Source organism: Gallinula chloropus, assembly GCF_964237585.1.
Source record: "Gallinula chloropus genome assembly, chromosome: 2".
Lineage (NCBI taxonomy): Eukaryota > Metazoa > Chordata > Aves > Gruiformes > Rallidae > Gallinula > Gallinula chloropus.
In genome coordinates this window covers 113,933,400-113,958,536 of record NC_140086.1, presented here as the reverse complement: position 1 = coordinate 113,958,536, position 25,137 = coordinate 113,933,400, and the positions used below count along the sequence as shown (strand labels likewise).

General features: G+C 41.6%; 1 protein-coding gene across 9 annotated transcripts in view; it reads left to right on the top strand.

Moving 5' to 3' along the window:
* ARPP21 (cAMP regulated phosphoprotein 21) overlaps positions 1-25,137 on the top strand; it is a 202,026-nt gene that overhangs the window by 129,476 nt on the left and 47,413 nt on the right. For 5 of the 9 annotated variants that reach the window (XM_084260254.1, XM_084260255.1, XM_084260251.1 and 2 more), the window contains exons 11-17: positions 2,623-2,660; positions 4,747-4,806; positions 7,367-7,599; positions 14,937-15,167; positions 20,144-20,313; positions 21,903-22,007; positions 24,411-24,668. In XM_084260254.1, the coding sequence (XP_084116380.1) occupies positions 2,623-2,660; positions 4,747-4,806; positions 7,367-7,599; positions 14,937-15,167; positions 20,144-20,313; positions 21,903-22,007; positions 24,411-24,668 (1,095 nt within the window). The remainder of the gene's footprint in view (positions 1-2,622; positions 2,661-4,746; positions 4,807-7,366; positions 7,600-14,936; positions 15,168-20,143; positions 20,314-21,902; positions 22,008-24,410; positions 24,669-25,137) is intronic. The other 4 variants (XM_084260257.1, XM_084260259.1, XM_084260256.1 and 1 more) reach the window with 2 other exon arrangements.

Below are 25,137 nucleotides of genomic sequence, written 5' to 3'. Positions count from 1 at the left end.
AAGGACAGGCCTCATGTTGGCTGCCATAAAATCATAGATATTAAAACTCCTGTACTTGATGTACAGAATCTTTTGGGGGTTTTTTTTGTGGCTGCAGATCAAGCAATAAGCATTAGTTGGAAGCCTGTGATCCATCACGTCTTGTTAACTGACGTGAACATGATTACCTGATGGTATCCACTGCAGGATATTGCTGTATGTTAATAGTAATCTATGTTGGCTAATGTAATTAAAAATGAGAGCAGCAACCCCCAGTATACCTAGTGCACTGGCAGAGCTAATGCACGTTTTCCAGTTGAGACTTTAAAAGGTTCTGGGAAATTGGAAGGGTGAAATAGTCATTTCATAATTGACAATTATTCATAAGGAGCACCCTAATGGAAATCTTCAAGGTCTTCAAGGAGGCAAATTTGTAGGTAATCTTACGTAACTTCTTTTTGTAGGTTCATTGCCAGTGTCTTTGAGTATGCAAGAGCCAGGAGTTTTAAGAATGTTTTTGACAACAGCTGTGCTGTGTATTTCAGCTTTCATGGTGCTTTAAATTGATGCTATAGATCAGGAAAGTGAGTCCTGACCTTTTAGTAGCTGAACTGCTATCTAGAGCTGCTTAGCCATCTGAATTTAACAATAACGTAATAAAAAGTGCCTGTCTTCTCTGCCTCTCAGCCTCACACCTGTACTGAAAAGCAGTTTCAAGGGATTGTGTGGCCCTGTGCCAGCACCATCAGCCAGGAAGTTAAATGGAGTTATTACTGACTCTGTTCTTAGGTCTATAGTGCAGTTGATAGTGATTCCCATCAAGACATTGAAAAGAGACCAGACCTCTCCACTTTATATGAAATATAAATGCCAAGTTCAGACTGGTCCATGATCCTTTGCTTTTGTAACTTTGTGGGGACACAACCAGTACTCTGGTGTAAGCAAAGATTGTTACTCCCTTGTTCTGGAAGTGTAGCTACAACGCTGCTTTGGAAATGTAACTGCAGTCAAGTCAATGCACAAATGCCTATCATGAACCTCAAAGTGAAGACCCAGCCCCACAACTGAGATTGTACAAGCTTATGGGCTTATTTCGCTTTGCTCCTAAGTAGTCAGACTAGGCAGAAGTCTGCACAGCTACATTTGTTAGTGAAACATTGCGAGCAAGGTACCTAAAATGAGAGAAGAAATAGTGTCGTTCTACAAAGAGTCCCATTGGTTTGATGTGGAACAGTTTATGTCTTCTCTCGGCCTGGGGTGAAATCTGAGGTCTGCTGTAGCTGATGGGAATTTGGTCCCTTGCAATGGAGAACTTGCTTTTGATATCCTGAGGCTTTGTGCAGAGGAGAGGCATGCTTGCCACCAATGCATCCCAGAGCCTTGCATGTTCAGTGTGAGTGCAGGGTGGGAGCTTGCCTGGTAAGCCTGTGGAGCTATCAGATGTTCCCTGATGTGGATGCTTGGTCGGTGAATTACAGCTTTGTCTTCTCAGGGCTAATCTCCTCGTTTGTGTAAATTGAGGGGGAGGCACTGGCTGTGCTGCCAAGGGAACACTTTGCCCATGCATCTGCTGGAGCGCTGGGAATGAGCAGGGTGTCGAGTCTGGTGTTGGCCAGCGCTTTTTGAGTGGGTCAGCCTTTTCAAAACAGAAACATCCCAAATCCACGTATATCCCATACCACTAAAATCTGACACAGCTAATTGCGTCATTCTTTGAGCTGAGTCCCTTTGTTGCAGAAGTAATGGGCATGATCTCTGGTGCCCTCCTCCCTCTGCCTGCCTTTTGTTTAAATTCAGTGCCAGTGCTGACTGTCTTTTCTTCTGCACCTCATGGAGATATAATCCAGTGACAGCTATGAGGCACTTTGTGTAGCGAACATGAAAAAGGAGGGAAATGAAAAAAGCAAGGAGGGAGAATTATTCATGGGAAATTGAGCACAGCTTCGTTTCTCTGCATAAAAAAATAATAAGTAATGCTAAAAGAATTATACGCTTGCCCACAGGATTTATTTCTTCTGAGCCCTTCACCTTTCTCAGATCTAAGTCCTCCAGCAGAGAACCTTTCTGCAATAGGCTAATACTGTTTTTAATATTGTTATTGCAGTGGTTATTATCATTTTATCTCTCAATGCGAGTGTGACTGTTTTCTTTCCGACTGCAAAATGTGAAATCGCGCAGTATTTCTAAGTGTTGCGATATCTTCTCTCCGTTTGAAGAGCTTTGTCAGTTCTGCATGCTTTCCTCCTGTTTGTCCCTCCTACCTGCAGCTCTGTGCTATTCTGCAATCCTGTTTTGAGGTGGTAGGGCAGAGCAGTGGAACCTTACGTAGGTAAAATGTTTTTCCCCTCCTAATTGCCAGTATTTTGTGCATACCGTCGCCTTCTGATCTCAGGACCGAAAAGTTTCAGTTTGTTTCCGAACTGAGACCCCTCATTGGCAATGTGTTGTAATGCATGGAATTTATTTTACTGGCCTGACCTTATTCTTGCCCTTTTTTCCCTCTTGTCTTCTGCAAATGCAAATGATGCATGAATTGAAATCCCCTTAAGCCTGAACAGGGGAGGTAATTCTAAAATCAAGGAAGGAATTGGAACAGCAGAGCATATCTAGAACGTCTGATACAATGCCTTTTTTATTTTTCAGTCAGTTTGCTCCCAGGAAAACCTTTTTGTGGAAAACAGGTAAAAAATAGCTCTTTTTTTTTTCTTTTTCATTTTTTTGTGTCAAACTTAGATGTTTCTTTTATTTTGTCTATATATTTGTAGTCCTATAGTTGTTTATGCTCATGCGAAGACCTTTGAGCAAATTTGTAATCCGTATTATCTACAACGTGTTTGCGCTTTAAGGGGGCAGGAAAAGAGATTGCCTTGCAGTATTTTATCTGAGCAGATAAGGTGTAACTGCTGCTTTCCCAAGACTTTGCATTACAGACTAAAAAGCAGATTGAAGGAGGGAGGGGAAGGGGGGGAGGTTTCATTTCAAATGACCAATTTGTCTCTGGAGTGCCTTTAGAATTTAACTTATTGATCTTTAAAAAGCACTCTAGCAGCGGCTGGGTGACCGTATTTATGAAACACCACACTTGTTTCTGCTGTTTAACCTGCTGTCTCATGCAGCTGAGCAGCAGCAGTGGCTTTACTTGTTGCTTCTGAAGGCTCACAAGTCCCCCAGATAGGGTTTGCTTACCTGTTCCATTTTAGTATTGACACAGTGATACCTGAGCCAACTGTTCTTTTGCATTATTGCGTGATAGTTCTTATGGATGTTCTTTTTTATTATAAATCCACTTAAAGGGAAGAAGAAATTGTGTTTGAGGTCTCCAAACTATGAAGTGTTGGCTCCTTAGCAGCCATAAATTAGCATAACTGTGGTGAAAATACTAGACATTGTGCACCTTTATGGCAGATAAGGATTTTTATCCAAATGCTGGGAATTTCACTGGTGACTGTTTGCCCAAGTCTGTCCTGTGCAGGTTTTTAAACTGCCCCTTGAAGATGGGAAGGTTATCTTTCAGTGTTTCTATCTCTGTCCATCCTTACGTCTGTCAGATGCATTTATGGGTAAAGTTTTTCCTATAAAAAAATGACTCCACAGCTATGGTACAAACCAGCTTCTCCAACGGACAGTCCAGTAAGTGGAATGAGGGAAGGCCCTCAGGAGGTAATGACCACTGTCATCTAACCACCTCATATTCTGAGAGCCAAGGATATTTCCTCAGCTGCTTCTTTTATATTGTGACTATGGAGATATGTTTTATCAAAATAAACCAAAATTGCAACAGAGGAACCCAAAGCACAACAACTAGATGCTCCCATACACCTGCTTGTCTCTCTCCGGAGAGATGGGACAATAAACGTGAATGACGTAGTTGTTCATACTCCCAAGTCAGTATGGAAAGTGCACACGTGCCATGCTGCTGGGGTAGGGTGGGGACCTTTATGGGATAAACCACGACCTTCACAGCCAGTCCTCCCCTGGTGTATGTGTTCAATCTCATAGCAGCGCACAGGGGAGTGTCATCAGTTCTGATGTTTGCACATGGTTCTCTGCTCAAACCTGTGAGCTGGCTGACCAGCTTTCCTGGTCTGAGGATGCATCACCAAGTGGAGACCGGTAAAAGGCCAGGTTGGACACTGGGCTTCTGTCAGCTGCCTGCAGTGGTGGTGTCAGGAGGGAGGCTTCAGCTGTGCTCTCAGAACACTGCTTTTTCTTGCTGCATGCCTTACAGCCTTTGATCAGGTCAAGCACTTAAACTCATACTTACATCCATGTGCACAAGTAATCGTGTTGATTTGCTGTGTTGGAGGTTGGATATGTGTTTAAGTGCTTCGCCTTTCTTTTTCCATCGGAGAACCTGAGCATTCCTCTGAGCTGTGGAGATCTCCAAGCGACTCAGCGAGGGCTTGAAATCAGTATTTTGTTGCCATGCGATTTTTCTTTTTAATGTTTTTATCAGGTGATATTTTTCTGAATACTCTTTTGGATGTAGAGGTATGGTTCCTCAGCTTCTGAGCATTGCCTTGCTCGGTAACAGGAAATGTTAAATGGCCTACAGCCTCCCTGGCTGACATTTCCTGTGTTCAGTTGACTGCACGGTTATGGGAGAGGGAGGGGGGCCATTTTAGCCTTGCTGCTGGTTGTTTTTTTTTTTTAAATATGAATCTAATGCAAGTTTGAAGAAGTTGCTAGAAATTAAATATAGCTTTACAGATCAGATAAATTTGAATTACAATGTTTGTTACCGTAATTTTTCTTTTTATTTTTCAGTAGGCTGTTGGAAGATAGTAGTATATGCAACGATACCCATAAGAAAAGACAACTGTTTAGGTTTGTATGACTCTATTTAATATTCATTTCGCAGTTAACTCGCACTTGGGATTCTGTCAGTGCCCTTGCTGAGGGAAAGCTAGATAGGTGTGGGTATGTAATTTTTCTGGTTGAAGAGGAGCACAGAGAACAGAGTTCATACCCTGCTCATGCCACAGTCTCTGAATGGAGACAGCACAATGGAACCCTTTCCTTTGGTTTTACAGATCATTGGCTCAGAAACCATATGAAATTTTTCAGCTGCCCAGCTGATCAGACTGCCAGAATTTGGGGGTCACTATGACTGTTGAAAGTTCATTTTCCTCCAGTATTATAGGACAGACACATTTCACAGACTAGTGCCCAGACTGACCTTTTCTTCCTTTCATTGGTTATTAGAAGCTGAAGTAAAAGTACAAAGTGAAAAGCAACTAAAGTTCCTTTATCTACAGCAGCAATGTTTGGAAACTTTTTCTCTGAGAACTTTGTCTTCCAAACTCCAACTCCTGCCCAGATACCATTCAGATACATCCTGTATTGCAGGTCACGTCCTAAGCCCCAGGGAATCAGTAATAGTCAGCCTGTATTTTCTTGGAGAACTTTTTTTTTGTCAGTTGACACATTGGATCAGTGTAAGACCCAACCTGGTGGCGACACTGTTCCCCTGAGAGGCTTAGAAAGGCTGTCTTCCCAAAGCTTACACAGCTTTGGTTCAAATCAACAAGAGTTGAGTGTTCCAAGTCAGTCAGCTGCAACAAAGCCTTAAGCAGAGTGGGTGGAAGTAATGGATGCTTTCAGAAGCACATCCTTCATCCAGTAAGGCTGAGTACAAGTAGGGTGGTCACTGGATGTCTGTATGCATTGGGATTTGCATATGCAGTGGTGGTAGTTTTGTGTCACTTCAAACCTTTATCATTGATAATCTTTCATTATGAGGAGAAAAGGATGTGGGGTTATTTGACGTGCAGTTGCTGACCGTGTGTGTCAGCACAGCAGTCACAGAGACGATAGTGAGACGGCACCAGATAAGAAGCAGTGCTGGAGCATCTGGAGCTGCATCCCACGGCCACATGCGAAGGCAGAAAATCTTTTCTCCGTGCTTTGTCCTAGCCTTGATAGTCTGAGAGTCTTGAATTGGGTATGCAGGAGGCATCTTACAGACACAATAATTAATATCTGTTTGGGTTTGGGGAGCAAAAAGGAATGTCGTGTGACACAAAACCACTGATAACTGGGATACAAAAGCATTCTGTATCTCTCCCACTTCTCTACTAGAATATAAATATATAAATGTTAATTTCTAAGCACAAGAATGGAAAAAGCCTGTAAATAATATACTTTCTTCTTTTCTTTCTAATTAAATTTTAAGGACAATTTCTTCTTTAAAATCTTTTTTCCCTTTTTTTTTTTAATGTTGTTGCTTCTGTGCTGTTTCTCTTCATGCTTTCCCCCTGTCCGGGTCTAGCAAAGGTCAACAGCTTAATACTGCTGATCACATCTGTGAGAGGCTCTGATCACAGGCAAGGAACGCACCAGCCTGATCCCGCCTTTGACACGCTGCTCCTTCTCGTCCCGAGTGACACAGCTCGGCAGGTTCTCCAAATAAAAAGCAGGAGCCACATTCATAAGGAGAAAGGGGACCAAAAAAAATTAAAAATTAAATACAGTCCCATCCTTTTGATTTGTAGAGAGGGGTTGGAGCCTGCAAGGTACTATACTGCACAATTAAGACAGAGGGGCAAAAAATACCTTTGAAAAGCTCTCCAAAAGCCAGTGTTGTTAGCATCACTTGGGCTAACAGTCATGGCATACTAAGCTGTGGTAGGCATGCTGGTTTTATCATTTTAGCAGCACATTGCGAGCAGTTCACCGTAAGTAAGCCAAATTCTCCTCCAGATTTTGCTCACAGTGTACTGTGTTGTTGCTCACAGTACGCTGAGTGCTCTGCAGCCGTTCAAGGACAGACAGGCTCTGCCCAGAGTTTTGTGATTACTGTATGCGGGGGGGGGGGGGGGGGGGGGGGGGGAACACCCACCCTAACTGGTGGGTCTGTAGGTGGAGTGTTAGCATTGAAGAGTTTGGGGTCACACTGGGAGGACACATGTTTAGGGGGAAGGCTTTGGATGACTTAACAGGGCAGATGCCGAGTGGGGACAAGGCGCAATAAGAAGGATGATGGATTTGAAGACCGAGGTAGAGAGCAGGTGAAGTCAGTGAGAAAAACATTACAGGTGATGGACAGCAAAGGGAGAAGTAGCGAGGGGTTTGCTGAGGAAAGAGACCTGTCAACAGGCAACAGAAATACTACGTCAGTGCTGCATAATATTGCTACATCAGCCCCGTCCGTTGAAGTGCTCTTAGGATATATGCAAAAGGGAAGCGGTGGTAAGTGCTGTGCATGTAAAAGGGTAAAGCAGTCTTGAAGGCAGATGGGTGTGGGGGTCAAATCCCCTGTCTTAGGCATGCTTTTGTAAATGTATTTCCTTTTTCTTTGTTAGGCTCACTGCAGGGTACGCTGAGATAGACTCTTCCCTGGCATGCTTTTGTTTGTGTATAAATCTTTGTTTCCTAATGTCCGTAGGGGTAACAGAGACAGTACGGGGAAGGCATCTGGCAGTCGGCAGAGCAGTACAGAGAACGAATTGAAGTGGACAGACCACCAGAGGCCGTGGAGCAGCACAGACTCGGACAGCTCAAATCGCAATTTGAAGCCAGCCATAACAAAGACAGCCAGTTTTGGTGGGATAACCGTCCTGACAAGAGGAGATAGCTCGTCAAGTAACAGAAGTACCGGCAAACTGTCTAAAACAGGTAGCTAGTACTGTATTGGGTTCACAGTACGTCTTGCTGTGTGGTAGTAAATGGCTGTACTGCTACTTACCAGATTATGGTATATCGCAGAATGGTTTGGGTTGGAAGAGTCCTTCAGAGATCACCCAGTCCTAGCCCCATGTTTGGACTAGATGGTTAATTACATGAACACTTGTATTTCCTGCGCATAGCAGATGTGCATGCCTATCTATGTCTCTGGGTACCTGGGATTGAGTTTTTAGGAATCAAGACGAAAACCTGGTGCCTGAGGTGCACTCATAGGTGAGGTAGGCTTTTCCTGGAGTAGAGTGTGTGCACATCCTATCTGAACACTACCTGCACTTGTAGCCTGAAAAAGTGGTACTCCTTTCAGAAAAAGCACAGATTTTACCTTTTTATTAATAGTAGTCTTTGTGAGTTATGAAGAATTAAATGTCATGTATCTGATGAGAAATCCAATAACATTTTGTTGTTCTTGTTGCTAAAATGCAGACCATCTGTATCGGGGAGTACAGCCTTTTCCTTGCTGCTGGCAGATGAGGCCAGTGTGCTGTGGTGGAAGCAGGAAGAAGCTCTGGATTCACTGCGGGGGGTCCCACAGTCTCTCAATTTTCTTGTTTAGTTCTCATTAAATTAAAGCAGCATTTAAGGAGGCTAGAAACCTGTTGGGAATTCTGCATTTATTTGCATTAACTTCACCATCCCGTGAACATAAAAATGAGTCACAGGGTCTGCTTCTAAATAATTTCAAGCCTTGCCATTAAGCTACTCTATTATATTTTTGTGTAAAAGTGCATAATAAATAATGAGCCCATCAGATGATTCCATCAGTTTAGTTCATTTGATAAATATAGTACAGAACAAGTGGTAATCAATACTTAGCACTTAGTGCTCTTTCAGCTTGAGAGTGTTTTATGGATGGTACTTCATTTAAATTCAGTTTATCAGACCTGGCTTGGTCAGATTTCACTCCTGTTCCCAAAATTGTACAGTAGCCTTTGCCATGATTCAGGGTGCCGGGGAATGGAGCTTTCAGAATAAATCGATAAAACCCTTGACTTGATAACTACACTCTGGACCTCCAGATCTTGACCGTAGTTTAAAATGTTGTTATGTTTCACAACTGTAATGGAACCTGGCTAGTTGAAAAGTTGCTTTTTCAAACCCTGCTGGTCATAAAGCTGCTGTGAGCTTTTGAAATATCCTGCCTCTTCTTAATGCTTCTATTTTATGTTTCTTTTGAGATCCTAGACAAAACTGTGTTTTATCTTCAGATTCGTAGAATCATAGAATATATCAAGTTGGAAGAGACCCATAAGGATCCCTTCCTAAAATAAGATTCTCCTTCATCTGTATGTATATGAAAACCTAAGGAACTAAGACATGAATTTAACTTTGAAAATTTGTGTAGTTTACCTCTGACTTGTTCCTGAGCATGACCATCCACAGCAGAGCAAAACCAGTGTGTGTGTCATTTTGAAACTACACTCTCCTTTATATTTTATTTGTATGAAGACTGACTAGGCTATGCAGTGGGGCCTGAAGTATGCAGTATACAATGTTTCTACCCCCAGATGTCTTTGTTTCCTCTAAGTCTTTCCATCACATTGGAATTCAATTTGATACACATGAATTAGGAATGAGGAGGCACAGGTTTCTGCTGTACTTTTTTCATACTGTTTACCTTCAGTAGAATGCAGGTAAATGTATTTCTCTGCAGTATTGTATTGCAGAGGTGCAGAGCAGTTAAAATGAGGTCAGGGAATTCCAGTTTGGAGAGTTGAAACATCTAATTGCAGGAGGGTAATACTTTTAAGTAGCCGTTTCAGTGTTAAAATCAAGCCTATTAAAGGGTGCACTTAAAAAGGTATTGAAGGAGAGATCTCTGAAGCATGCCAATACTTGTAAATGCATCTGCACTCTGCCTGCACCAAACCCAAAATTGCTTTCAAATGAAAACCCTTATAATACATTTTTAAAACACCGATGATATTAAAATTTCACAGCCTTTGCAGAGCAATTACATATTGTAAGTGCTTTGACTTCTTTTTTTTTCAAGCCAAGTGTTTAAATTTGAAAGCTAGTTGAGGCACAGAAAGAGTAAAAAAGAAACAAAATAAAGGGAGGCGGTGGGGGGAAAAAAAGAGCAAGGCTGGACGTCAAAAACAAACTTAGACCTTCAAAGCCAGGACACAAAGTCAAACTGTCAGCCAGCCTGGGGAAAGTCATAGGAACCAATTTCTGTGTTGCTCTTTACATCCTTCTCTCTAAGATGTTGTTGAATGGCATTAAAACATAAAAGAATGACTTTTCAAAAAATACTGGGGAAATAGGCCTTGATATAAAGTGTGTTCATCAAAAAACACCGGGTGCCTTCATACAGCTGTGTCGGAGCCCCGGGTGCTATTTCCATATGTTTATTAACTTATATTAAGTACCATCGCATGTTCTGCATTGGATCTGCCTTGCTGTGGTCATAGGCAGTGCTGGGTGTTCTGCAGGTACGTACACATCTAAAGCTTGGTGTTTATTTGGGGGGAAGCTGTTTATTTTCTCTTGTCTTTATTACAGTGATTGGAATGGGATGGCAGAGGTGTAACTGCAGATATGAGGCATGCTGCCCTGGTAGTGTGGCAGAGCCTTGTAGGCACTAATTCTGTCCCACTTCTCTGCAGAAAGTACTAGCTTGTTCTCAGAAGTGCTTTATGATTCACAGTAATAAATTTAAAACACTTTTGAATTGCACATAGCATGTATAAAACCAGTCTGAAGTCATTAGTTGGTCAAGATGTTCTTCAGTGGCTAAATAATGAGAAATGTTTGTGACCATTTTAAATGCAAAAATGTTTCTGCATATCTGATGGTTATCCAGAAGCATTGTCAAACACCATTTTTTTAGGCATGGGCATATTAAAACTTCCAGGATTTTCATGGGTGGCTTACAGCTGCCTTTAAAACTATATACAGTAATGCAGTATTAGCATTGTGGCCCTTCTGGATCGTTTTAAATATTGTCACCTAATGAAATGTTCAGCCCTTAACCTTAACTTCTGATAAATCAGAAATTAGTGGTACATACCAGAAAACTCAGCTGAAGCACAGAATGATGCTAGCCTGTCCTTAGGGAATGACAGATAATGGAATGTGCTGCTCTCCACGGTGCAGTCCAGTAGTGTCAAATAGTCTTAAACTTTCGTTGTATTCAGCAGCACAGGCATTAGAGCTAAAAGGGGCTGTGTGAAACCCATTGCATGGTTATTTTACTGGTTCTGATGGTGATTTTCAGGCACCTGTTGATTGCTTAGAAACCCCCATTCCACTGGAAAGCACAGATTATATGTTGCAAATAAAATTTTCGTCTGTTATTCTTAGGCTTAATAGATATATAGAGATGTATTAAGATATGATTCAGTATGGAGTGAGGAGTTAATAATTTAACAAATTGCAGTCAGGTTGCATTCCTACAACTTAGACAATGTTGTGTATGATGACCTAGCTTAGATTTCCAGTAATTTAGAGAACATTCCAGGGTTGACTAATCTATATAGAGTGAACAATAAGTGCAATAGATGTCCCTGTAGGCGTCAAAGATGTACCTGTTCAGTCTCCAGCACACTCATGGAGAGAGAATCTAGCTCATCAAATACCACATTATTTTCAGTGACTCATTACAACAGATTTTAATATACATTATTGGGGGGGAGCAATGACAAGATGTGTTTCAAAATGTCCTCTGTGTACCTAGATGTCTATTTAAATAATTGTTAGAGGAGTAAAAAGATGTAACTTGCATCTTTAGCTTCTCTTAATGCATTTTCCATTTAGTGGAATGCACATCTGTTGGAGTGTGTTTCTTCCCCCTCCCACCATTTATGAGAAGCTGGCTGCACTGGGGTATCAGCTGTGTTGATACAGATCTGTAGGGATCCTTAACTTCCTTGGCGAGGCTCCAGGTAATTGGAGACACAGTCTAATCTCTCCTGTTAGGTGTTCATTGCTATTCCTGTTGAAGAAAGACAATTTTTATTTATTTATTAATATATATAAGTGTCCTGAAATGACAATTTTGTCTCGGAGTTTTGGAACGGTATTTCTGCTTCTTTATGATTTGCTTTAATTTGGCATTAGCCTGATGGATCTTGTGAGTCCAAGAGAAGCTGTAGGAATGTTAATGTATGGGTGATAAATTGTGAGCCAACTGCTTCCAGTCATATTCTTCGCTGCCAACCAACTGTGCTGAAACATCAATCTTATTTTTAGACATGCAGCTTGCAGAGAAATAATCATGTTCACACGAGCACGTAACATTATCGTAAAAAACCCACCCAAAATACATGGTAATATACAGAAGAGCAAGTGACTTGCAAAGGCAGCAAATAAATATTTGTAAGACAAGAAACTACACACAAGACAAAAATACTTCCAGAAGTGATCAGCGCTCTACTGTTCCTGAAAAATTGACTGTCCGGAGCAAGTAGTGGGCAGATCTTGAGAGTCCAGTTGATAAGAAAAATTTACCTTGGGCTTGTAAGGTGGGATAAGCAGAGATGTTCAAAGTCATCAGATGCTGAATGCTGCCTTGAAGAAAAGAGAGAAGGACATCATGCATCTCTCAGTAGCTCTCAGAATATTGGAAAACTAATGGTATCTCCACACTCTCCCTCCAAAAACTCTCTAAGCTATTAAGACTTTGTGGTGATTTTTCTGTCTTCCACCACTTTGAACTGCTGTATCTTTCAGAATACTTTAAAAATATATTAATGGAAAGGTTATTATTATGTCAGCTGTGAAGCAGCAGGAAAATTATAGAAGATTCTGGAAGAAGTAACCATCACTGGATCACGAAAAAGGTTGGATTGTGTAACGGGGGCAAAAATCTCATTTAGTCAGAGTTCCTTTCAGAAGTCTTCAGCAAGACATCTCTTAATGTGTATCTCAGTAAAGTCAGATAGTTCATTTTTTTCCCATTTGCTACAGTCCTGAATTCATTATGTCGTGATTTATTATTCCAAATTTGGACACCGTGAAAACAGCTAATCAGAGCTACAAAGACAAGATTAATTGGTGTTAATTTCCAAACATTAGTATTGGAATTTACTTGGCTTAGACTTGTCTAGACTTGAAATGATAGGAAATAAGTTGTAGTGATAGAAACAAATTAAAATAGATCATTCTTATACAGGGTAAGTGAGGGTAAATTGGTTAAGCAGCTATTTCTGAGGTTGCTTTTTTAAATATTCAGAATATTGCTGAAACTGTTTTGTGTCTTACTTGTGTTCTTTCAAAATCACCAACTTGATCTTCTGGCATAGGTGAGCAGATCTCTGATCTTTTCAGGCAGACGTTTCAAAGCTATCATCTTGGCCAGTGTGAGGTAATAGCTCCAGAGGCTTTTCCACTGCTTCTGCCGAACATTTGAGGAGTAGGGCTGAATTAATTGGGTTTTAATATTCAGAAGCTGGTGATGATCAATCCGTGATTCTGCCATAAAGACAGCTGAAAAGGGAAAAAGAAAATTTAATTTTGAAATTTAAATTTAAAACAATTTAATGTCAGAGTTGCAATCTTCTTTTATGCTAATGGCCTTTCCTCTGTGTAGCACAAAATGGGGAGAGAGAAGTCTGAACTTGGGCTGGATACTACTTCGGTGCTTAGTAATAACAGGAGGTTTATGAAACCTCATCCCCACTGCTGCACCTCTGGGTAGCTTTCTAACCCGTTGAATTCAGTAGGTGATGGAAACAAAGGAAAGTAAACCAAAAAATCAAAGATAACGACATGAAGTGCGTGTAGAGGGCCCGGGAAATGCAGGGAAGGGCCTGGTAACAGCCGTCAAAAGAAAATTAAACTCCAGAGGTTCCATTTAAATTTGCGAGGACTATGCCAAACGCTGCTTGCAGCTTGATGAGGATGACCTCCAGGAATATCTCTGCAGTTTCTAGTAACACTGAAATTGGAAATGATCCAATAAATAAAACTACCCCAGCCGGATTAATCCTTTCTACGTTTCCAACCCTGATCTACAAGGAGGGGAAAAATATGTATCAACTAATGCAACTTTGAAGTATATTTTTAAAAAAATTAAGATTTCTTCTGACATCTCTGTTAATTTTTTGATTAGGTACTGAAGGATTAGATTTAGGGCCCTGCTGATGTCACATAGTGCACAGCTCATTGATGACTGTCTCTGTAGTAGCTGCCATGTGAATATGAGGTTTGAAGAAGATGGATAAAAGTGTGTTTTACACAGGAATCTGCAGTAATCACTGGAAAGACCCTCTTCTAAGTAGCAGTATACTTCTTTTTCAGATGAAATCTGTTTTGTTCTAATTATCTGGGGAAAAAATTAATTCTAATGTGGATTTGACTGAAAACAAATCTCAAGCTCTAAGCAGTCTATGGCAGGGTCCTACTATAATACCCCAGATATGAAGGGATGTAAATTGCTTTCTAAGAAAGAAGTTTGCTAAAACCTAAGTGTGAGTTCTGTCTTGTCTTTTTGTCAGTATTTAATGTAAGGTGCATTGACAGTTCACAGAAGTAAAATAAGAGAATTTGGAATTAAAATGCACTTGACTTGTGGGAGGAAGCATCCACAGAGACAACTGCTTTCACACCTCCCTTGTATTCACCTTAACATCCTGCTTTAAGGAAATCCTTCATCTGATCCTTCGCATTTTTATAGGAAGCAAATTGAAATCTAATCTAGGAAAATCAAGTTTGGAATTTTTTTTTTTTTAAATTATGCATCTCCCCATCCTTCCAGTCACAAGTATGTTTTAGCAGGTTTGCTTTATCTTGCTTGATGAATTTTAATAGGCTAAGGGCTGAAAAAAAAGTTGCAGAAGTCTTAGGCGTCGCCCCTTTGGTAGTTTTAAGTTAATATGCATATGGCACAGCTGCCTTTTTACTTGACTGACAACTCAGCTGCCGATTTATTTGGCTTCTTTATTTACAGAAAAGGCTCAGTGTGGTTTTGTGTTGTGGGTTTTTTTGATTACTTTTTCATTTAAACACCTTGTGTTTATTTTTTCCTATGCCTTATGAGCTGATACTTTAGCATTATAAACACACGCTGGATGTTTCATGTTCTGTTCGATAAAGCTATATACAGGCTAGAAGGGAAGCAGATGTTGTGAGAGGAAAGCAGTCCACTGAATTGTAGAAGAACCACTGGATACTGGATTCATTAGAGAGTGAGAACCCCTCTCTGACCAGCTGGGCATAGACTAGTGCTTGCCTGTGCAGCCTGCAAAGGCTCTTCTCGCATATGTGCTGTGTCTGATGGGGACCAGGATCCCTTGTAACCCCCTGTCGCTGCCGTTGTGTCTTTCTGCTAGGCTCAGAGTCTTCCAGCAGCGCTGGCTCCTCAGGATCACTGTCACGAATACATCAGCCTCTCCAAAGTGCATCTCTTGTCCCCGGGGTGACAGCCAACTCTTCAGGCAGTGTGTCCTACCCTGAGAATGGGATGAGCGGCCAGGTGACCCCCAGCAACACCAGCTATATCATTCTTCCACTTGAAGCTGCAGGGATACCACCTGGTAGTATCCTTCTCAACCCACACACAGGTCAGTACGGTCCTCTTCTGCCTGATGCTGCCCATCAATGTTTCCGATGTCATCTGGGGAATTGGAAAATTTTGTGTTTCTAGAGATATTTTCCTTGAGACACTTTCTGAGGAAGCAAACAGCAAATATATGTGGAAATGATATTTGGGAGGTGTTTTTTTCAAATCTGCAGGCAAAGCTGTACTGGCTTTCTGAGGCTGTTGTGGCATAGGTGGTGGGACATGATGTCAAACACGTGTGCATGGTCCCAGACAGTGTATTTATCATTTTAAAGTCCTGTTACTCCCTGGCTGTGAATTCTCTGAGATTCCATTAGCTTCAGTGAGGGCAGACACTTGTCTATATCAAGCATGCAACTGAAATACAATGCCCGGAGTTTTAGAGATTGTGCTTCACAGCAGACTTTCAAAAGTCTTAGAGGCTGCCCTTGAATTAGCACTTCAGAGTTAATTTCCTTATGTGATTAGCAACTATATTTAAAATTTTGTGATAAAAAGAAGTTGCAATGTCTGTATCATGACCCTGGCAGTTAGCAGCGCTGGGGCACTTGAACGAGGCATTTGCAGTTGCTGTGGCCAATTCAGAAACCATTCGGCTTGAACTTGAGTGCTAGCTGAAAGTTAAAGGCAATTTGTTACCTCCTTGGCCCAGAAGAAGTCTGAATAGCGGTATGCCATGACTCCCCACAGTATTGTACAGACAGCCTTAAAGTAGTTCAGGGAGGTTGAGACTGTGATGCTGTTTCAGCGACCATGACTAGCTGTGCTGTTGACCCTAACTGAGTTATGCTGACTTTAAAATAACAAAGCCTAGAGTGCAATGTATTTTCCATTATACTGGGACCTGAGAGGTGAACTCCAAAATATTTTTTGTGAATCCTTAATAAAGCACTCAGGAGCTTTTCATGTGGAGATTTTTATTTACAAGCAGTACGTTACGTATATTACACACCTGTGTTCTAATGTTTTGGTGCAAATGCGTAAAGTTTATTTGCGAGTCCACTGCTACAAATACTTTTTTAGTCAAAATTTGGTCAAGAAAACCTGAAGTTTACAGTGTTTAAGGAAAAACATAGCCTTGACAAACTATTAAGCCAAATTTTCTGTGGATATATTGAGATAATAATATCTGGGGTTAATTAATGTATTTGGGTATGTATAAAATCATGGAGGAATTCTGTTTTATTTAGATTCAAATGTGGTAAGTTCTTCTTAGAGAGGTGTCTTGGAAAAGTACACATTTGTGCAAGTTACTAAAGTTTTTGTAATTTATGTGCACTTCTTTCCAAGCTGTTACATTATTGGCGTGAGAGCTTAATGCTGTCAGCATAAACATGGATTTTAGTCATTTCTTAAAATGACACAGGGTGGAGGACAAAATGGCCGGTGAGCATAAGGCAGAAACCATTGTTGTTAATTTACTCATTTCTGTTGTCAATTGGAAGTTGACAGTTCTGTCTGTGATACTGGAATTTCTTGGTCAGTACAGAGAGCGGCATTTTGTATGTTATGTGGTCCACTCCTGTACAGAACTCAGAAGGCCATGGCAGAAGTCCACAAGTAATTCAGGTGGTAGGACTGAGAGAACCAAATCATGGAATCATCGAGGTTGGAAAAGACCTTCAAGATCATCAAGTCCAACCTAACCTCTAAACCATCTCCCAAAGCACCACATCTACCTATTTTTTGTAACAGCTCCAGGGACAGTGATTCCACCGCCTCCCTAGGCAGCCTGTTCCAATGCTTCAGCACTCTTTTGATGAAGAAGTTTTTTCTAATACCAAATCTAAACCACCTCTAATGCAACTTGAACCAGGGCGCAGTTGCTGGCTCATGTTCAGCCGTGTGTCAGTCAACACCCTCAAGTCCCTGTCTTCTGGGCAGCTCTCCAGCCACTCTTCCGCAAGCCTGTAGTGCTGCCAGGGGTTGTGGCTGAAGTGCAGGACCTGACGCTTGGTCTTGTTGGAACTCATACTGTTGGCTTGGGCCCATTGATTGAGCCTGTCTAGGTCCCTCTGCAGAGCCTCCCTACGCTCAAGCAGATCAACACTTCCACCCAGCTTAGTGTTTGCAAACTTAGTAAGGGTGCACTCCATCCCCTCATCCAGATCCTCAATAAAGATGTTAAACAGGAGCAGCCCCAGCACTGACCCCTGAGGATCACCACTCGTGACCAGCCACCAACTGGATTCATTTAACACAAAATGAAAGGAATCGCTGCTGCTTCGAGCCCACCAACAGCTGAAAGGTTGTGCTCATTCCTGGCCACGGCAAGGATGGAAGCTGCAGCTCACCACACTTGCAAGCCAGAAGAGCTGTTTAAGAAGAACATCTCCTACTTCCTTTTTGTACACTTAGCAATTAGCAGCTGCTAGCTGATATTTTCCCCTGCTACCTAGGGAGTCTTTCTGCTCTAGGTATAATGCCTTTCAGTGCTGTCACTGGAGCAGAGCACCTAGTCTTCCCTCCTAGCGTGCCTCATTGCACAGGCATCATCGAGATCTCTGTATGTGTCAGTACATTTAACATGCATGGAGCAAGTGGCTGTGTGTGTACATATAATTCTGTGTTTCTTTCAAACCCCACGTCTTGTTTCTGTAGCTCCCTTGTAAATACATCCATAATAAAACAGAGGCAGTGGATTCTTTCAAAGCCTGAAATCCTTGTCTCAGACATACAGCTTTGCGCTGCTGGAAGTCAGGCTGTACTGCAGTGTCTGCTGTGTTTTTAACATGCAGCAAAACACACGCTGCAAATTTGCCACTCTTTGGGCTCAGAATCTTTGCATCTTATTAGGGTAACGTTACAAAAGAAGCTCCGTAGGGAGGAGACTTAGATTGCTGGATGCTGTGATCGACTATCAAAGTGATGGATGCTGTCAGAAACATAGATGAAGAGAAGACAGTTTAAAGAAAAGGAAAAAGGGGCTTTGTTTCCTGCAATGAATAGATTTTCTTTCCCTATGTAACACCATTCTTTAGCTCTTTTTTCTCCTCTTGCAGAGTGGCTACTTCCAGTCTCTTTCTCTCTTTTGATCATAACATCGTGTCCTTTAAAGATCTTTGCTTCCTTTCACGCTACAGTCACTGACTGTGCAAGCCTCTAATGGCATCCACAGATGCTGTCAGTAGCTCTCTGCTCTGATTATACCTCTCAGCTCCTTTTCAGGTGTTGGCAGTCCACACTTTCTTTTCCATGTCTGCAGTTTCCTTTGTTTCCTCTCCTCTGCTTTACACTTCTTCTTCTCCAGATAAAGCAGGTTCTTGCTTGCTTTGGGAAAGGACCACTTATGTGTCTATGCTGCTTTAACTCTCCATTTCATCTGCTTCGCCAGTCTGTTTTACCCTTTAAAGGATTCTTCTTGACACATTCTCTGACCCCTTTGACAATTTAAGAGCATTTACGGTTCGTCCTTATTCCTTTAAATGACATTGCAATCTTTGCCCTTCTCTCAGGGCCACAGGTCATAACTTACAAATGTCTTCTCTGTTACTGTCTGATCTTTCCTTTTCATTTCATATTTCAAGATTTCTTCATGAAAGGTCTTTTTTTTTTTTTTTCATCTTTAAAAGCACTGCTGGACCTTTTCTCTTTCAGTTCTGTCATCCTTTGCTGAACCATGGCTGCCCTTGAACATCTGGCCAGGCTTTTGGGAGCCTGTTATCCCACTCACCCAGTCTGACTCCCCCAGTCTCCTAAAGTACTTCTGGAGCCTGAAACTCCCAGATCTGGGTAGTCCATACTGTTGTCACCTGGTGTGTTCACAGCAAGAAGCAGGAAGTCAGCTAATGGACAGAACTGCCCTGTGCTTCTCTTCCACTCATTCTACTCATGACCTTCCTCACTGTGAGCATGAGACATGCCTGGTATAATGCAGTGATTTCATCTGGAAAGTCTTGAGGGTTTAGAGAGAGAAGGCAAGATTTCTTTAACCAGTTCCCCTCATACATTTCTGACCATCATTAGTAAGAAGAAGGAGCAGGCAGGCTGAGGAGCAGATAGAACAGGTAGAGATGCTGGTGGTATATAAATCAAAAGTTCATTATTTCACTATTTGCTCTTGGTCACTGAATTCCTGCAGATCTCCCTTTTAATCTCAGATATTCATACTTAGGTACCTTCTCTAAATGTTACAGCTTCAGTGCTAAAATTACTTTTTCTTCACAGAAACATCTGTAATTCCTTTGAGATATTAATTTATGATGGAAGTGAAAAAAGACCAGAGGCCATGGAAAAATTTTTCCTGCAAAGAAATGCCATTTCTTTTTTGTTTGTAAGACAATGACTTGCGTGAACTTTTTTTTTTTTTGTTTAACCAACATTGCTTTTGCAAGCTTACTTGCCCCAGCTAAAACACATGAAGCAGAAAGAGTTCAAGAACAAATAGAACTTTGGACAGAATTTGTCCTGTACCCAAGAGATTTTTATAGACATCTAAAATGTTTATTCCTTGATAATTCCCAGTGCTACTGCCTCTAGTTACATGGGGAACAGCTTTCCAGAGTACAGTGCTATATTACTGGAATGTGTAAATAAATTAGTAACAAGGATGGGTTTGACTCTTTTTCCTTTCCATGCCAACCAAAGCGTGTCAGGACTGCTGCTGAATGTCAGTAAAATGTATGTGAATATTCCTTGCCTTCGGAGCTCAGTTGTAGTGTAAATTAATTCATCATTGAATGACTTCAAGTTATGATAACATCTGAATCATCTTATAGCCATGGTAACCTTCCAGCCATTCCCTGGAAAATCATGCTGCCAAAGCAAGTATCTGCTGCCTACCTCGCCTGCAGGAAGGAAGGCGGTGGGCGGGGAGGAAGATGGCTGATACTGTAACAAGACATTGAGAGTGATAAGCACTTTATGGTTGTAGCAGGTCAGCTAAAGAGCAATCACTTAAAGCAAGGCTGTATGATTTCATACAGCAAACAGCATGACCTTAAAGGCCTTAAGCAAAGGCAGGGTGTTCTGTTTCAGGTCAGCCGTTTGTAAATCCTGATGGGACACCGGCAATATACAATCCTCCCAGTGGCCAGCAGACAATGAGGAGCCAGATGGTGGGACAGTCTCAGCAGCAGCCTTCATCCCAGCAGCCTCAGCAGGTTCAACAGCCACAGCAGCAAATGGCAAGTCACCTTGTCACACAGGTAGGTGTGGTGGCCATTGAAAAGGGAGAAGAAGCTATTGGGAATATGAAGAATGACCTAAAGGGTAGGAGGGAGGGGTGCAGCTAGACAAGGTATCAGGATGATCTTTTCTTTTGAAACAAATGGGGCCCATGAGCTGTGTTATCAGATGGAGAAACAGATGGAGAGGGAAGATTCCTTTCTCAATTCCATCTGAAGGGTGGCTTCATTTTGAAAAGAACTCTTAAGTGAGTTGGTGTACGCCTACAGAAATCTATTTGGCAATAATCTTCCATAAGTAAAAGCTGAAGCATTCATTCTCAAACTAGTACGGTCTGTAATTCTCTCCAAAGACCCAGAGACCTTTCCCTGTCCCTTTTGACAGCAGTGGATCAAAGTTGCATTGCACTTGAGTCAAAGAATCAAGTGCAATGCAGGGCTTTACAAACTCTTCTGTGTCCTGTCATATCAGGCCCAACCTACAGGTGGCCTGCTTTCCTGACCCAGATTGTGGGTCTTCTGTGTTCATCCCATGTTCTGGCTCCGACCATCCTCTGAGCTAGAAGCTCTGGAGCTACAGCAGGAGAGGCGAAGAGCATCACAGTTTGGGCACAGAACCATGGTATGTTGGCTCTCTCGCCCATGGGCTGGCCATGGTGCAGTCAGATGTGGCCAAGCATGGGAAACAGGGTTTGGGTCTGGTTCAAGCTTCATTTTGTGCATTGTGTGCTTGCTGTCTGAGAGCAGGGCAGGCAGAGCGAATTACTCAAGCAAGAATCCTGCTTACTTGCTGAGCAGCCAAGATCTACTGTGGTTCTTGTACAGTTTTATAATTTGGCATGTCTCATCCCAGTTTACACAGAAATGCAACATTTAAATTCAGAGAAGTTGCTTTGATTTCACTGGGTTTGGACTTAAGGGTTTGCAGCTCTTGCTTCTTGGTTTGGTCTTAGCAGTTTTAGGAGACTGAGGTAGTACCAAACCTGTGTTAAGACTCAAGTTCAATGAGACATTAAAATGAAAGGAATAGTAAAGCTATTCCAAGGTAATAGTGCTGTAGAAAACTCTTCTTTCACTTAGATGAACATCTGCTCCAAGCTAACGGGTCTTTCTGTTGATAATTTGCAGCCTGTTCTTTGTCAATTTTTTTTTTTAGCTATTGTGTTCTGGTAAAGCAGCTTTGCAATCATTATTCCTTTGCCTATGACATGCTTGGAGTTAAATCATTCATTATCAGCAAAATTCAAATATGCACTTAGACTGTTCTGCTCTTCCATTTTATCTCTGTAAATTAAATGTAGATTCATAATTTGGCTTTGCCTCACATCAGTAATAAGATGGTGTAGCTTTGGCTTTATTTAATCTAAGAGACATCAAATATATGAAAATAGGAAGAAAAATCTGTAATAAAGAATTGTTTGGTATAAGGCTAAAATGAAGACTAAAATCCCAGTACCTGACCTCTTGTACTTGAGCTGGTGATGAATCACCTTCATTTTTGAGAGCTGCATTTGAGACCTTTGTTCTCGGTGAAAGAGGTGGTGGTGGTGATTTTCTCTCTTTCTCTAAGTAGGTTGTATTTATTGTCTTTCACTGTGTTTATTTTGCAGCCTGTTCAGGCAATGCAGCCATCTTCACAGTCAGTCCAATATCCAGCAGTTTCTTACCCTCCCCAGCATCTCCTGCCAGTCTCTCCAACGCAGCAGTTTTCTGTGGTACTAAAGATTTTTTATCTTTTACCTTTTTTTCTTCCCTTGAAGTTGGGTGTGTGAGCATGAGTATGCCCAGGAGCCTCTGGGGAGCACTGTGACCTACGGGAGACCCCCACCTAAATCCCCACTTGCCTTTAACACTTTTGGTACTGACAAGCTTTTTGTAATAGCATTCCCACTGATTTTGGTTGTCTAACCTGGAGGATGATGTTAGGAGCAGGGCTCTCTACCTGATTAGCAGAGCATCCAGATAAAATATTTTGTGGTATCTGTGATAGGAGCATGTCTCTCCCCATTTTATGTCAAGGGAGCTTAAATCAAGATACCCAAGTTAGCAATTTGGGTTATCCCCCATTTTATGTCCACAAACACTGGAGAAGAGACTCTAGAAAACATAATTTTATTTTATTTTCTCAATATACTAAATCCACTGCCTGGGTTTATTCCCTGATGGTACTGGAGCACATGGAAGACAAGAGTAGCAGTGAACCAGCTGCAAAAGGTGTGGTACGCGGTACGTCATGACAAACCACCGGTGGACTCGTGTAATAAAAATAAATAGACTGCTCTTCTGGAGTCTGAATCTGGCTTGGTGCTCACAGGGCTAAAATTATACTCTTGTAAAATGAAGTTGGCATTTTAAGAGGCAATACAAGATTTTTTTTTCCTGTTACTTTCTGTCTTGCTCTGGTGATCTTGTTTATGGCTGATTTTTTTTCCTCAAGGTAGAGATGTCACGTAGTAACAGTAAGAGATGGAAACAAAGCTGAATGGATCCTTGCAGCTAAAATAATACCATTAATGCCTGGTAGCATTTAAAGGACAATAAAAACATGTTCTGCGCTGTGAGTTCTGTATATCAGTGCTAATTCTCTTGAAAAGTGTCTTGCAGACTGTTCTGGTGGTAGTTACAGGAAAGACGGTGTTTTTAGTGGCTAATTTAATAGTGAAACTCCACCTGAATTAATGTCTTCGATGCACGTTATGATATACAAGAAGTGTATAAATTGCAGGAGTTTGAAGCTCTTGGTCTCTTATTGTGCAAATCCAGAGACATTCCAGGCTCAATGAAGTTTCTCATAGACTCTGTTGGCAGTCATTCGCCATCCAGGTAATGAATACCCTAGCTTCTTAATGAACCAACTTCAGACAGACAACTTATGTGCCTGAATGCAGATGTAGGGCAATGGTAAATTTAATAGCATTGCTCTCTTACACCGCCTGAAGATCTGCCAGGAGTGTTTAGAACATTGGCTCGTGGTGTCCGCTCTCAGGGTGAGAGGGTGAGTCTCTGTGCAGTCTGTGGCAGTGCTTACCAGAAACAAAATTCTTTCCCCCCACCCCCTATTTTGAAGTTTCCTGACAGTAAATAACATTGTGCAGGGTGGCTTTGGAGAATGAACACAGCAGGGATGTGAACAAAACCAAAGAGGTTAATTTAAAATAAAAAGAAGGAGACTCTAAGGGAAAAGTATTTTTGTAGTGCTTATTCCCAGTCTGTGAGGGGGTATAAGGAGGGGACAGTAGTATTCACACAGCGGAGTTTTATGCCGAATTTATCGCCGTACAGAGTACGTTTCGATGTTGAGTGGTTAGTAGTATTGTGATAGGGGCACAAATGAAGACACATAGAACCGGGTTTGGAAATCTTCGACCATCACAGAATAAACTTGAGAGCGTTGATTAGTGTGGATCTTTTTGCAAGACTGGATAGATACTGTCTAAAATCCTTGTATCACTACCTGCGTGTAATGGAACTTAGGTCCATTGGCTTTATTTGGTGCATTCATCCTACAATAGATTTATTTTTTTTCCCCCTCTAATCGAATAAAGTACTTTTCTCTTTCCCACACTGAATAACCAGCCTTGAAATAGCAACGGAAGGCTTAGCTTTTTTTACCTTCTCTGTGTTTGCAAACCTGGATTTTCAAAACAGTCCAAAAAGGAAAAGATCTGCACCCGAATCCTACTGAATTCCTCTTGGGATCATGTTGAAACAGGTGAAATTACCAGCATGTGTTTGGCTGACAAATTCTGTGGGAAGAGGTATTTGTGATGGTATTTTCATGCCCTTTACATTTAAAATGTCTTCTTTTGAACACTCTAAAGTTCACTTGTCATTTTGGAATAAAAAGGGGGGGCAGGGTAAAAGCCAAAATAATTGGCTTTTGTGCCAAGTGGTGCCATTCATCTTTCAGTCTGGAAAGTCTTTGTCAAAGCATTGATAGTGATTTTCATTTTAATTACCTCCATTTTTTTAGATATCCTTGCAAAGGTTGGCATGTGTTTGAGCTGAATGATTCCCTTTCCCCTCCTCCTCTGCTTGAACCTACTTTGTTTAGTTAATTCGTGTGTCTACCGCAGACATCGTGTCTACATCATTTTCTACTGCCTTTTGCCCTGCAGCGAGATGACATGACAACACAGTTTAACCAGATGAGCTTAAGTCGTCAATCATCAGGAGACAACCCCGAATCGCCTTCTGGTCCTGTCTACCCGTCGCCTATCTTGCAGCAGCCTGCCCAGCAGACGGGTTACATTATGGCTTCTCCAAGTCAGCAGCTTCCCCCAGGAAGCTTTACAGGTTCAGGTCCACCAGTGTCCCAGCAAGTGCTGCAGCCACCGCCCCAGGGCTTTGTGCAACAACCACCGCCACCTGCTCAGGTAGGCAAAACCTTCGCTTCCCCGTGCTGCCAGTTTGGCATGGTGCTCGTTATAACATCAGAAAGACAAGACCAAAAAAGAAAAAATATTAATATATATTTGGATTCTAGATCATTTGTTTTTCCTTCCAGTAAAAGCTTAGTGGGTTTTCAGGCAGCAGGAAACTTGAAAAGCCTGTATCATTTCCTGGGTTTCAGAAATTCCCTCTCTATCCTCACACCATTTTCTGAACATATGTTCGTACTCTGGGACACATCTGCACATGAATATGAAGGAGGAGGGTGAGTAAATATCCACAGTCCTTTTTCCCTGCATGTATAGTGAAAGAGCAACATGCACATCAGCCCAGGTAGTCGTTAATCATATTTAATTGACTTGAACATGTGAGGTGTCACAGATCAGTAATTTTAACTGTCTTCCTGAAGACTGATTATGTTTTACTGTTCACTACCAAACATCTCTACTTGTC